The sequence below is a fragment of the Sipha flava genome, unplaced genomic scaffold, assembly GCF_003268045.1.
Source record: "Sipha flava isolate LNK unplaced genomic scaffold, YSA_version1 180_pilon_pilon, whole genome shotgun sequence".
NCBI lineage: Eukaryota > Metazoa > Arthropoda > Insecta > Hemiptera > Aphididae > Sipha > Sipha flava.
This window is the reverse complement of record NW_020272187.1, coordinates 773378-787090: the sequence shown is the minus strand read 5'-3', so window position 1 is coordinate 787090 and position 13713 is coordinate 773378. Positions and strand designations below refer to the sequence as shown.

Genomic DNA, 13713 nt, shown 5'->3' with positions numbered 1-13713 from the left:
ACACATTGGAGAAGGAATGGGGTAATATTGCAGAATGAGCTCTTTTTTTTAGTACATATAAATCAGAGTCCTAGTAATTACAATATACCTAATGGTTATAACCAAATACCCGGAATTTTTGATGACCTTGGCCCTTAATGTTTCATATAACCAATATGTTGTTTGAATAATCCCATTGATTTTATTATTACTAATAGTCACTCATACACGAACAGTTTAACTGTCGTATTTGTCCCTTGGCCGACCAATCGGCCGTGTTGGTATGTACGTAATACGTGATATTTTTATCCCATATACGTACTACGTTAATCGAAAATCGAATGTTATCGCTAAATAAATAAATAAAGATAAATATTATATTTGACAGGCGATCACAGACCACGGTTTTAGTTTGTTTTAGTCGTTAGGGGCCTCACCACCATGTCTTTTTTTAACAAAAACCACTGTTTCTAATTCCAACACTACGTGTCGACAATTATCACGATTTTCATTCTGAAAAAATACCAGGATTCTCTGTAATATATACAAGGGAACGATTGAGACATATTTTTAATTTTTGTAATTTGAATTGCAATAAATATTGTTGAAAATTCAAAAAAATACAGAATTTCAAACTTTAATACAGTGGCGGCTCGTGTGTATGTGCACTACCCACCCAAACTCAAAAAAATTGAAAACATAAACCATAATAATACAACTAAATACCTGTAGTGTTATTAAGATTATTTTTCAAAATATAAAAATATAAATTCAGAATATTATGAAAATAATATAATATTTAGATGGGGTTTCCGAAGGCCAAACGGGCAGGTGGTTGTCCGCGACGAAACGGTATCAGTGAATGTGTTATAGTGGTGCTGTAGTGCACTCTATTGGTGTGCACATTTGTACAATGTAAAAATTAATACAAGTCGAAACACGCAACATGCGTTATAATGGATTGATGTGCACATTCGTTTCTGTGCACATAACCAATTAAATTGTTTCAGTGAATTATTTTTTGTCGGCGCGCCGTTGGCATCGCCATTATGATTTATTTTTACTCACATTTGTTTATTATACTCCAATTATTAGCTGATAATGTTAGTCATTATCTTAAATTCAAAACAACAATCATGTTTCTGTTTACTATCGACCACCGACGTTAACGTATATTATTATTCGTGTAACTAACGAACAGTGATTAATTTATAAATATATATATATAGATAATAATGTTACATGTACCTAAATCTATGTTAAAATTAATATTTTTTTTACCAACCTACATATCTTACAAATTATTTGTGTACCACCTTATGTGAACCTCATGAGCCGCCACTGCTTTAATATTTAATTAACTAAATACAATTTTTTAAATGTGCCTCGATCTCTCGTACATGTTGTGGAAAAAAAGAATATTTTTTTTTTCAGAATGCAAATCGAGATAATTGTTGCATCGTATTGTTTGAATTAGAATCGTATATTAAAGTGAGAAATAAACATTTTTTCGCGATCACAATATTATGTTCTGACATGTGCGTGCGAAAGCCCTCCGTACCGCTACCGTGCCTCGTCAAAATAATGAACCTATACGGTGTAATATTAGATACGTTATTTTGTGGTATCCTATAATAATGTTAGCAAATAGTTATATTTCCGTACTTTGATAATAGTATTACATACCTGGGCGATTGTAAACTCCACCAGAATATCGATTAAGATAAAAAGGTAATAAAAGGTCTAATGTAAACTCCGTCAGTTTTTTTTGTGTTTTGCCTGTGAATCCATTTATAAAATCAAAGAAATTAACTGTGTAAAAGTCAACCGAATGTTCATATTTTTAGTAAAGTTCTTACCAAATTTCAAACCCATACTATGCAGTGCAGTAATACTGTAACAGAACATTTTGTTATTATTACCTTCACTAATTATGATTATCAGAGTTTGTATTTTGTAGGAATTTTCTTTTTTTCCTATTAGGCTAAAACGAAGCAATGTAAGATTTAAATTGAATAATTTGTTGTTTTCCTTATTATACTTATTATTTTTTTTTATTTTATATTACAGCCTTTATGTTAGGTTCAATACATTTTTGTCGTAAAGGTGACCGAGATTCAACGATTTATATAATATATACTCTTACAGGCAGGATGATTATATCCTATTAATACAACGACTACATTTGAATACCTAAATAAAAATAGTACAAATTACTTTGCACTGCAAACTATTAGTAGCTATTTTTTTTTTTATTAATTACTGTTTTACATCAAAAACAATGGGTACTTAATTTTCGATAACTATAATTCAACAAATATGGTATACTCCGATAATGATTACGATGAACGACTATTTTTTACATAATATTCAGTGGACAAAATGTAGAGGTGTAACTACTAATGATGCGGCATCGATGACGTGCAAACATGTTGGTGTGCTACGACGTATTTAAAAAGCCCCAGGTGCCGAATAGACTCATGGTATGCTTCACAGAATGGCACTTGTGTCAAAAAAAAAAAAAATGTCAACTGAATTAAATAAAATTCTTATTATTATTATTAATTTTATAAAATTTGGAGAATAAAATATTATTTTGTTTTTATAACTCTATGAAGAAAATTAATAAAACAGTTAAATCACTTTTACTTCACTCAGAAGTACGTTGGCTTTCTCGAGGAAAATGCCTACTCAGAATATTATAACTTCGTCATGAAGTGTTAGATTTTTTTAACAACAAAAATTCCGATTTGAAAAAATATTTTTGTGGCAGTAAATGATTAATAAGGTTGGCATATTATTTAACTTTCTACTAAAACGATATAATTTAAAATATAAATTATGAATTGAAAAATTTCAAATTTTGAGTATACATGGCATTCATTTTCAAGTAACTCTGATGGGCCAACTGTCCAAGAGTCCAAATCAAGGTTTAAAAAGAGAAAAAAATTTCCAAGAGGCCAATTTTGTCAACAAGTATTAACTGTGAGTCAGCATGTTAGTAATTTTTTTTTTTTTTAATTTTATTTCCATTTTATTTTATAATTTACAACTATTACTATTGTAGTATAAAATATTTTATGAAATATTCCTAATTAAATACTTAGTAATTGAATTGTAAAATTAACCAAATTATACTGAATTGCTAACTGCCGAGTGCTGATAACGAGGTTTTGAATGACGATTGATATTTTATATAAATAATATAAATTTAAAATAAAAATATCCATATTATTCGACTTGCATTGTTATAATTCGTCGTCATTAGCCGCAACCCGCCGGCACATCTGATCAACGACAACCCGAATAACCGATTATTTATAGATTTTACTGTCCACGGAGGTTGATTTTTTAATTACAGTTATCGTTATTTCTTATTGATAATTAATATTATTATTCAGTTTCTGTTGTAGACAGTGGCGGACTGGCCCAGGTGAAGAGCGGAAGAAATACACTGGGGCCGCTGTCGTGAGAGGCCCTTTCATCATGGTGCACTTTTAATAAAAATGTATTATATTATAATATTATATTCAATTATGCTGTAGTTACTAAATTAACAATAATAGATAATAACACATAAATACACAATCCTGGGCCACGAATTTTTTTACATAATATTATTATATACTTGTAATATCGTAGATATATCTACATTTTGCTAATATACCTAGTAATATATAGCAAGTATAGATCTTGATCAATTAAAACTGGAACTTCAACATTTTTCAAAAGTCTACTCAAACATATCTAATTTAGTAGAAAAAAGAACAAAATTAATATACTCAGAGTCCGAAACCAAAGTGAAAAGTGACATGGAAATGTAATTAGAAAACAAAGAAGTTGATGGGATCTATAAAAAATATAATTCCTTGTAAGATTGATAGTTCATTCAAGTAGAATGTTCATTTAATCATGATAAATAATATTGTTGTTTATAGTTTCAAGTAATGCAGTTTACAGTAACCACAACAAGAAAAATTGCTTGCATAATGTCCAAGTTTGATACATAGATGATATTGATATATAGGTAATTTAAATTTACATCTGTCTGCTTATAATACACTATGCGGAGCGTATGCATTTTTTTTAACTTTATCAGTTACAGAAGTTATCTGTGAATATACATTTAGTAAGCTGAAACTTATTAAAACTAGATTAAGATCCAATTTAAATCAGGAAAATTTGGAGTCTCTGCTTTTAATGTCAGTAAAAAAAATAGCTGTTGAATGAAATAGATGTGTCGGAAGTCGTTAACTATTTAAAAGAATCATCCACCGTTACCTATGCATCAAATGTTGAATTTATAAATTTAAATTTAAATAATAAGCATTTGATATTTCATTCATTTATTTGTTACCTATTATACTCGTATTATTACTATAAACTATTTATGCGAAAATAAGGAATTCACTATTTTGTGGTAACTAATAATGTATTTGATTAATTGTTGTGCTCAGGGACGCCCACAGAAATGTAGCTCAGGGGGGGCAAAAAAATTGTAAGTACCTAAATACTTATAGGAAGATTTACTGCTACATATTTCATCTACTCATATTTTGATATTTTGTATTACTATCATTAATAATTTTTTAAAAATCAAAACTCATTTAAGTTTATATAAAATTACATTATTAGTTATTAGTTTTCATATTTATAAGAAAAAATATAATAAAGTTTAAACAAAAAACAACTTTATTTGATTGAATCCGCATCATATTTTATTATTTTATTCAAAAAGTAATGACTCCTTTTGTTTGAAGCAAATAAATTAATTGAATCATCATTTGTTGATTAAAAAAATGTTAGATACTTGTTAGATACAAGGATTGTCGAATAGTCACTGAATACCCAAGATCAGCTTTATGTAAAATAACTTCCAATTTTGTAAGTGACGCGAAAATCTCAGGGGGGGCAATGGCCCTGTTTGTGCTGCAATTATATTTGACGTAAAAAAAGACTAAATCTAGTCATCTAGGGTCTTTATAATTGTACGTAAAGGCTGTTAAATTTGCCAATCACAAGCTCGGATTTAAAGGGGGGGGGGGTAGGCAGAGGAGGCCATGATCACGGGTCCACAACGAATATTAAACAATAGTAGGTTCCTGGTGGTTAGTAGGTTTTTCGTTTTTTAACTCTTTTTAGCTCGTATAAAGAACAAGTATAAAATAGTATTCAGTTTTATGGTTTTGTGTTCAGAGTAATGTTTTAGAGGCAATTAATACCGATGATATAATTAAAAAGTTTGCTTTCCAAAAAGAAAGAACAAATTATTAATATAAATAACATTTTCATTTTTTGTATTAAAAAAGCAAGAACTAAATTTATAAATTAGAATATAATTTTTTTTTTGTCTCTGAAGTATATTTATGAGTAGGTCATCAATATTTTGATTATGGTTATGGGCCTCTAAAATTTTTTGGCCTCGGGCCCCAAATTATCATAATCCGGGCTTGGCCAATCATAAGCGACATAGGCGAAAATCCACTTAATATTCTGGGGGTGCTAAAGTCCCTCCAAAATTAACTTATCAGTAACCCGTGGGGAGCTTTGACTATCACACTCCCCATTAATCTCAAATACTCTGCCAAATCTTTAAAAAAAATATTAAAATAAACAGAAAAAAATTCATAAAAATAAAAATTTACTTATAAAATAATAATAGGTACATAATATAATTAAGAATTTTATTATATAATACTAGGTCGGAACAGCACAAATACACAATGATTACTAATATATCATTAGCAAGGGCTCGGGAGTTAAAGCATTTGCTTATTTTTATGGATTGACTTAAAATCTAACAGAGTGCTATAAAATTATATGTCAAGTTATAACCCGTACAATTATGAAATTTGAAAGTGCTTTTTTTTTTTTTTTACTTTTTTCAGCTTTTTACTTTTAACTTTTTACTTTTAATTTTTCAAAAAATGCTTATTTCCAGTTTTTCTGATTATTTTTGCTTATTTGACCAGTTTTTATTACGTTTTTATAGTTTTCTCCTGCAAAGTCGTTTTTAATGGAATTAAAATTAAAATTAATTTTTATCTACATTGTCGCGTAGTTCATTGTCATCAAAGCATCGTTGTAGGGTTCTAACACTGAAAATAGAACTGTGTGTCAAACGTCAGAATGATCAAGAACAGAGAGAATAGTTTACATTTTATTTTTAAAAAAATCCCTTATCAAATCCATAAAATCCTTAATGTTTTAAAAGTGAAGATTTATTTTTATTTTGTTTGATTTTTTTGTTAGAATTTTATAGTTTTTTTTTTTTTATAAATATTTTTTGTTTAGTTTTAAATTTTTTAATTGCTTATTTTAGTACTTATAATGATGTTTTTAAGTGCTTATTTTAATAATTTTAAGTGCTATATTTCCCAAGCCCTGATCATTAGTTATCTGAAAAATAAGCACCTAATAAATTGTTGTCTCAGTAATATCTAAATATAGACATAAAAGATTTTAAGTAAATGATATAATATTATGAATGATGATAAGTATTATTTATTTCTAGAATATATTGGCCATGCTAAACACCCTTTTAGGAGATTTTAGCTTATGATAAGCGAACATAGCGAGCTGCAAATTTTTTGATCACACAAAAAAAAAATGTGAGCCGCTCAAATTTTCTCCACCCGGGCCGAAGTACTCTCAGTCCGCCCCTAGTTGTAGACGTTTTATTATTACAATTTACAACGTTTTACATTGTAATATTATAGACTGTTATTATGTAATAACATTGATTATAAAATGAATAATTTATAATCGATGATAATATTTATTAGGTTATATTTACGTCTAATATTTACTATTAGTACTCGGCCCATCGGGAATTTGTCTGAAAGACTGAAATTGTACCCCAGTGGGAAATATGCAATATCATCCAGAATCACCAGCCACACTAAAATTAGCAATGAATTATGAAATTTTCATATTATCTGTTATACTAATTTTTTTGTGTTTTTTTTTATAATTTATTTTATTTATTTATTATGTATTTATTATTCAATATTTTATTTTATAAAAATTCAATGATAACATTCATTATAATAAGTTTATTTATGTCATACTTAATTTTTTTTTTTCAGGGGTTGCGTACCTAATAAATATTAAATATATGGATCGTCATTGCAAAAAGTTTAGGAAACATTGCCATAGAGTATACTACATATACACCCAGGGCTGTATTAGGGCATAGGTACTATTAAAAAATGTACGGGAATACTATGTATACTCTCAAGTCTCAAGTATTTTGCTAAGAAGTATTAAATATAATATGTTTTACAGATTTTAATTATGGCATTATTTCGTAATAGACAAGTTCAGTTCATTTAGTTTTACTTCAGACGATTAGTGTATTACTATGAAGTAATTATTGATATTATTACCTACATATATATATATATATATATACGATATATATATATTTACGATGATATCAATTTATTTAAATAACTTTAATTTCTGTTAAAAATAAAAATGTATGTATTTTAAATTGTTAATATTTAATATTCCACCACCATATTTAATGGTAGGTACTATTCTTATGAAAACTAATAACATGCAGTGTAGCTGCATAGGAGAAATAATATGTCGATCAGCTGTGTGCCCGTGCATTTATACGTGTATATATATGCTGTGAACTACGATGTGTTAAGTTACTATCAGCTGGTGCTGTTGTGGTTGCTAAAGAATAATGCTCTGTAATGTGTTGCTGAAAAATTTGGATTTTTCATTTTCATTTTCATCTGTTTTTATTGAGTGTTATTTTCTCTAATATAAATTAGATTGGTTTGATTTCTTATTGATTGACTTTCTTTAATAACTAATTTGTTATTTCATTTTGTAAAACGCTTTTACATTATGTCGGATTTGAAGTCATTGGAACATCCAACATTAAAGGTGAATATTAAATTTTATATTCTGCATGTAAAAATAAAAATGGTAAGATTAAATTTCATAAATATTAAATTTATTTAGTATTGAAAATACCTATAAAATTACTATTTTTTAAACTATTTTTAAACTTATTTTTTGACAATTTTATTTAATTTTAATGAATTAATTACAATCTAAATCTTTTTAATCGTAGGTTCCATATGAAGTTCTTAATAAGAAATTTCGTACAACACAAAAAATACTTGACCGGGAGGTTTCACACTTTCAAAATGCTGTCCAAGAATTTGAACGTAATATGTCATCAGATGTTGATATGACAGATACCTCTCATATTTCTTCATTGCTTAGTGGCATGGTAGAAAAACTAAAAGTGCTCAAAAGAAAGGTCCAATTACTTTATACTAGTATTTTATCTGTTTATATTTAAATTGTATTAAATATTTTAAATAGGCTGATGAAGGTATAAATGATGAATTACAAGCTGGTATGGTATGTAAAAAACGATTGGAACATTTAAAAGAACATAGCTCACCTTGTGAAGCCATTGTCCAAAATTGGCGTCGTCGTCGATTGGATCGTATGTTAGTCGAATATTTTTTACGGTGTGGTTATTATAACTCAGCTAATAAACTGGCCAACTATTCAGATCTTAATGATCTTACAAATATAGGTATAATATAGGTATATTTTTTTTAATTTACCAAGTGAAATAATTAATTATTATGTCATAAATTATTTTTTTAGATTTGTTCATGATATCAAAGGAAGTTGAACAATCATTAGCTAACCATGAAACTGCAAAATGTTTAGCTTGGTGTCATGACAACCGGTCAAAATTACGTAAATTAGGGTCAACTATGGAATTCAATTTACGAATACAAGAATTTATTGAACTTGTACGTCAAGACAAACGTCTTGATGCTGTTAAGTTAGTATAAAATTTGTTTTTATTTATGATGTTTTTTTTTTTTGATTTGCAGAATAATTTTGATGCTCAAAATAGAAAAAAAAAACCATAACTTTATATTAATTAAAATGTATATATTTATTAACTATAAGTTATATGTAGGGAACGGATTTATATGTAATAAAAATACAGAAATATGTACATATATAAGTAAGTATAATTTATAAAATATGTGCTAAAAATATCCAAATATGTGGGGAAAAAAATTTTTAAAAAAAAGTGATTATTATTATTAAATTATCAAAAAGATTTGTTGCATTGAATTATTTCAATATCTTGTAAATTATCAAATGTTAAATGTCGCCTATTAGGTATCAAAATATTTTTAAAACGGCTAAATTATCGTTTCACTTCAACCGATGTATTAAAAGCATATTTCAAGTGCATACTATCAGAAGGTGATAATTCCAAATTTTTAAAAGGTTGTCTGCCATTCATTATGTGATTGATTGTTTTAAAATCAATATTGCCTGGAATTTTTTTCTGTAACAGCATGAATTTTCTTTTTTACAACATCTATTGGTCCGCTTACGAGTTTTAATCGCTGATTCAACAATTTGCATACTATCATTTGGGGACATATTTTTTATATTTTGTTAAATTATTTTTAATTAAAATTAAATTATTTTCAATGTTTCATTTTGCATAATATTTTGAGCTTTTCCAATAGCGATAAAAGTTTCTGGATCTAATTTTGAAATAATTTCTTGTATTTTCGTACGAAGAAGACGTATGAGTGATGAAATGATAAAAATATGTTTAAAAATATTTAAAAATTAGTGAAATATGTAAAAATATGTAAAATAAAAGTATCATAATTTTAATAGGAATGATTTAAATCATAAACATTTCTTATCGAATCTTAAATATCTTGTTTTAATAAAAATATGCATTTACATATAAATCTGTTCCCTAGTTATATGTTACTGTCTATAGTAATAAAATTATATTTTAAGACTGTTTTTACATTCATACTAACAATTTGATGAAATAAAAAAAAAAAACTAAGTAATCATTATTATTGAAAATTTAATATTACCGTAATATGGCAGCTAATTTTATAAGCAATGCCATGTTCATGAATCTTGTTTTAATGTAAACAATAATATTATTGATTTGCTTATCAATTTGTTCATTTTTAATACCTTTTTTGAGTATAATAGCAACAATAAGTCAATATTTCTCAATTTAACTACTTTATTGAAATGTTGATATTTTGGTAAAATATCATTTTAAAAATTATAAAATTTTTTGCATTTTTAAGTGTAAATTTTTTTCTTATTGATTTTGGAATTTTTATACTATATACAATAAATATATGTTATTAGTTAAATTAGTAATTTAGCATTGGAAATTAATGATAAAAGAGATATTAGATAATAATAGATGGATGAAAATTAAGGAACATTTTATATTGTTTTGAGTTCATAGATAAAAATATTTTAATTGATTCTGAATTTTTATAGTTTCATAAATATTCAGTCCTGACTTAATGAAGTTGTTAAAACTTTGACATTGAACTTACTTTATATTTTAGACACGCTAGGAAGTATATATCTACTTTTGAAGATACTCGTCTGGATGAAGTACAATTATGTATGGTTTTATTGGCTTTTCCTACTGATACTGGTAATTTTTTTTATAATTAAAATTATAGTTAGAATAATGTTGAATTGTTTAATTGATTTGATGGTTCAATTGATTTAGCTCATTTCAATTTTTCATTATTGTGTGTATTTATAAGATAACTTTTTTAATTATTTAGCTAAACATGTCTTGTCTCAAAGCATGATGAGTTGTTAATTATAAGTATATTCTAATTTACAACCGTAGTTTTCATTATTTCACTGTTGAGGTGTAAGTATATTCTACATAGTGGTTTTCCATTTTTTTCTTAATAGGAAAATCAGTTTCTTTCTAGACAAATTATTTGCCTGCTGAGAGAGACTACCTGAGTGATTCTAACTGCCTTTACCTCAGTATTGCCACCTCATTCCACTTGGCTTCTCTGTCCCACTTGTATAGTGACTGCATTTTAAAATAATATAAAATATTTTATTGTAACCATTATAATTTTAAAATCTATAGAAGTAATATTATATTTTCATTGGAGTATTTTTTATGTATTCTTGTTTTCAATATCTTTGATTAGATGTACAAATTTCAAATATTACTGTCAATCAAAAAATAAAGCTTATGAAAATATTTTTCTTATGCTTGAAACCATTGGACTATTTAGAATTAATCCAATATTCAATAAATTATAATAAAAAATGTGTATATATTCAAATACTGTTTTTTATTTATTATTTTACTTGTATTTTAGATGCTTTGATTTTGAACCTATATACGTTCTTCTCAGCATACATTTATCACTACTTTTTCTTTGTGAAGTTTTATACTTCAACTGTAAATAATGATGCATTATTAAATAAATTATGTTTGTTAAATGTTATAAATTATTATTTTCAGAAATATCACCTTATAAAGAAATGTTTGAAGAAACTCGTTGGTTACGTTTAATTGATCAATTTCGCCAAGAAAATTACAATCTATATCAATTATCATCGCAGTCAGTATTTACTGTTGCATTGCAGGCTGGGTTATCTGCTCTTAAAACTCCATATCCTTTTATTTTATATCTAACAGTATATTTGTGTTTAATACTGTATATTATTTAGGAATTAGTAACCAGCATTTATTGAAAGTTAAAAGGTTAAAAGAATTAATTAAATTAGTTCGTTTAGTGGATAATAACAGACAATCAAAGAGGATATGAGATACAAGATAATAAGATAATGTATATCATAATAATTATATACTTATAAGACATAAATCTCAAATACTTTCTTCTGTTTGGAATGTGCAAAAGGAGAATTATTTAAATTAAATTTACATGCACGAGAGTAAAATAAAGTATAATCTAAATTTATAATAGACGATCTGTTGTTTGAGATATTGGAAACAAATATTTTATATTTAAATTTAGTAGTAAAGCATTCACAATATAAGTAATATTTATTATATAATTAATTAATAAATTGGGGATATAAATATTTTATATTTTAATAATGTGCAGAGTTGATAAGTTTTAAAATTGTTAGATATCAATTTATTATAAAATAATAATATATATTTTTTAATGAATAATATGTAAGAAAATTTAAAAAAAAAATTTAATAGTGACGTTAAATTGTTAAACTATTTTCAGTTTAAGTCATGTTTTTTTTATAAATCTTTAAAGAATTTTAATGAAGTATATATTTCCTTTTCCTTAACTTTAACCTCCTCAGTGTTACAGTGAACTCAAAGAAGCTCGTAATGCTAGTTGTCCAGTTTGTCAAGAGTGGTTTAATATGCTAGCAAGACCACTACCATTCGCACATTGTAGTCAATCTCGATTATTTTGTTCAATTTCAGGACTTCCATTAAATGAAAATAATATACCTATGGTATTACCAAATGGATATGTCTATGGAGAACAGGTATTTATTATTATAATTTTTTTTTTTTCATCATAAATATTAATACATTTTTATCTCATTTAAAGGCTTTGGTAGAAATGGCAAATAAAAATAATGGACAGATTATTTGTCCTAAAACTAAAGAACTATTCTGGCTGAAACAAGCAGAAAAAGTTTATGTAATGTAATAAAATATATATTTAATGATCATGTGCCATTTAAGGTTATCATTTATATATATATATATATTTTTTTTTCTAATTAATGTCTACCTATTTTTTGTTGTAATTTCAAAATCAATTCTTTTAAAATTTGGTTATATTGCATGCATTAATTTCCTTAATGTTTTATATAAAATAATTGTTTCCAATATTTTAACTAGTTGGTTAACTATTTATTTTTGATTATTTCCTATTATTATTATATTCTAAAATTAAAAAATGTTCAATATTAACTCCCATATGATAATCATATTGACAGTATAACTGCTATAAATTGTATGTACTACATATTTATACGAAAAAAAAAATGAGCAATAATCTAAATATATAAATATAATAAATGTATGTGTAATATAAAATAAAACAGAATATCATATTTGTATTGGTAATTATTAATTTCTAAATGTAAACCTATTTAATATTTTAAAATTTAAGATATGTTTTTTAAAAAAATAATTAATTGTATGTTAATTTTATATTACTTATTTTAATAGTTTACTAGAACATAATTTTCATGATTATTTATTTATATTTTATAAACTATTCATTATGGATGTTTATTTTAAAGTTTGTTTTTTGAATTATTATTTACAAAATACTAATGTATTTTTGTTGCTTTAACTTATTTGATATTTTAATCTTTTTTGGACATTAATAAGGCTACTTCTTTAGTAAAAAAATGTGGTTTAATCCAAGTTTAAAAATAAAAATGTATGACTGAAAAATTATTATTTGCCTTGATTTTGTGTATTTTTGTTTTACCTAAGTATAATGTATAGAATAATAATATACATTAATAATATACATTACAATAAAATCAATAATTTCAAATTTTTTATTACGCTTTATTATCTTTTATTTTTATTACTTTTCTTACATTAGTACTCAGAAGAAGAAGAATAATTTCAGATTTGATTCATATAGTTGTTTTTAAAAGAAATTAGAACTAAAAAAAATATATAAATGTAAAATTGTTAAATTATTATGTAATACATATTAAAATTCTCAAGAAGTTCAAATTACATTGATTTGTTTTTCATTCCACCAAATGAAAAAACCGTGGTAACGTTTTAATAATATACATATATTTTTTCTATTTCTTCTGTTATAATAATTATTTTTATAATTATAAAATATATTTCTCTGATCGTAAGCCGATGAATAACATGAATATTTGAATAAA

At 25.5% G+C, this 13713-nt stretch overlaps 1 protein-coding gene across 2 annotated transcripts; it reads left to right on the top strand.

The window, feature by feature from the left end:
- The first annotated feature begins 7646 nt into the window (after positions 1-7646).
- On the top strand, positions 7647-12558 carry LOC112680777 (macrophage erythroblast attacher). 2 transcript variants are annotated; one of them, XM_025550970.1, is made up of 8 exons: positions 7647-7881; positions 8072-8263; positions 8329-8548; positions 8623-8806; positions 10383-10474; positions 11318-11493; positions 12139-12330; positions 12396-12558. In XM_025550970.1, the coding sequence occupies exons 1-8, from the start codon at positions 7843-7845 to the stop codon at positions 12495-12497; spliced, it is 1197 nt and encodes a 398-aa protein (XP_025406755.1). In that variant the 5' UTR covers positions 7647-7842; the 3' UTR covers positions 12498-12558. The 2 variants fall into 2 exon arrangements, with proteins under 2 accessions (XP_025406755.1, XP_025406754.1); XM_025550969.1 differs by having other exon boundaries at positions 7648-7881; positions 11318-11464; positions 12131-12330.
- The last annotated feature ends 1155 nt before the right edge of the window (positions 12559-13713 follow it).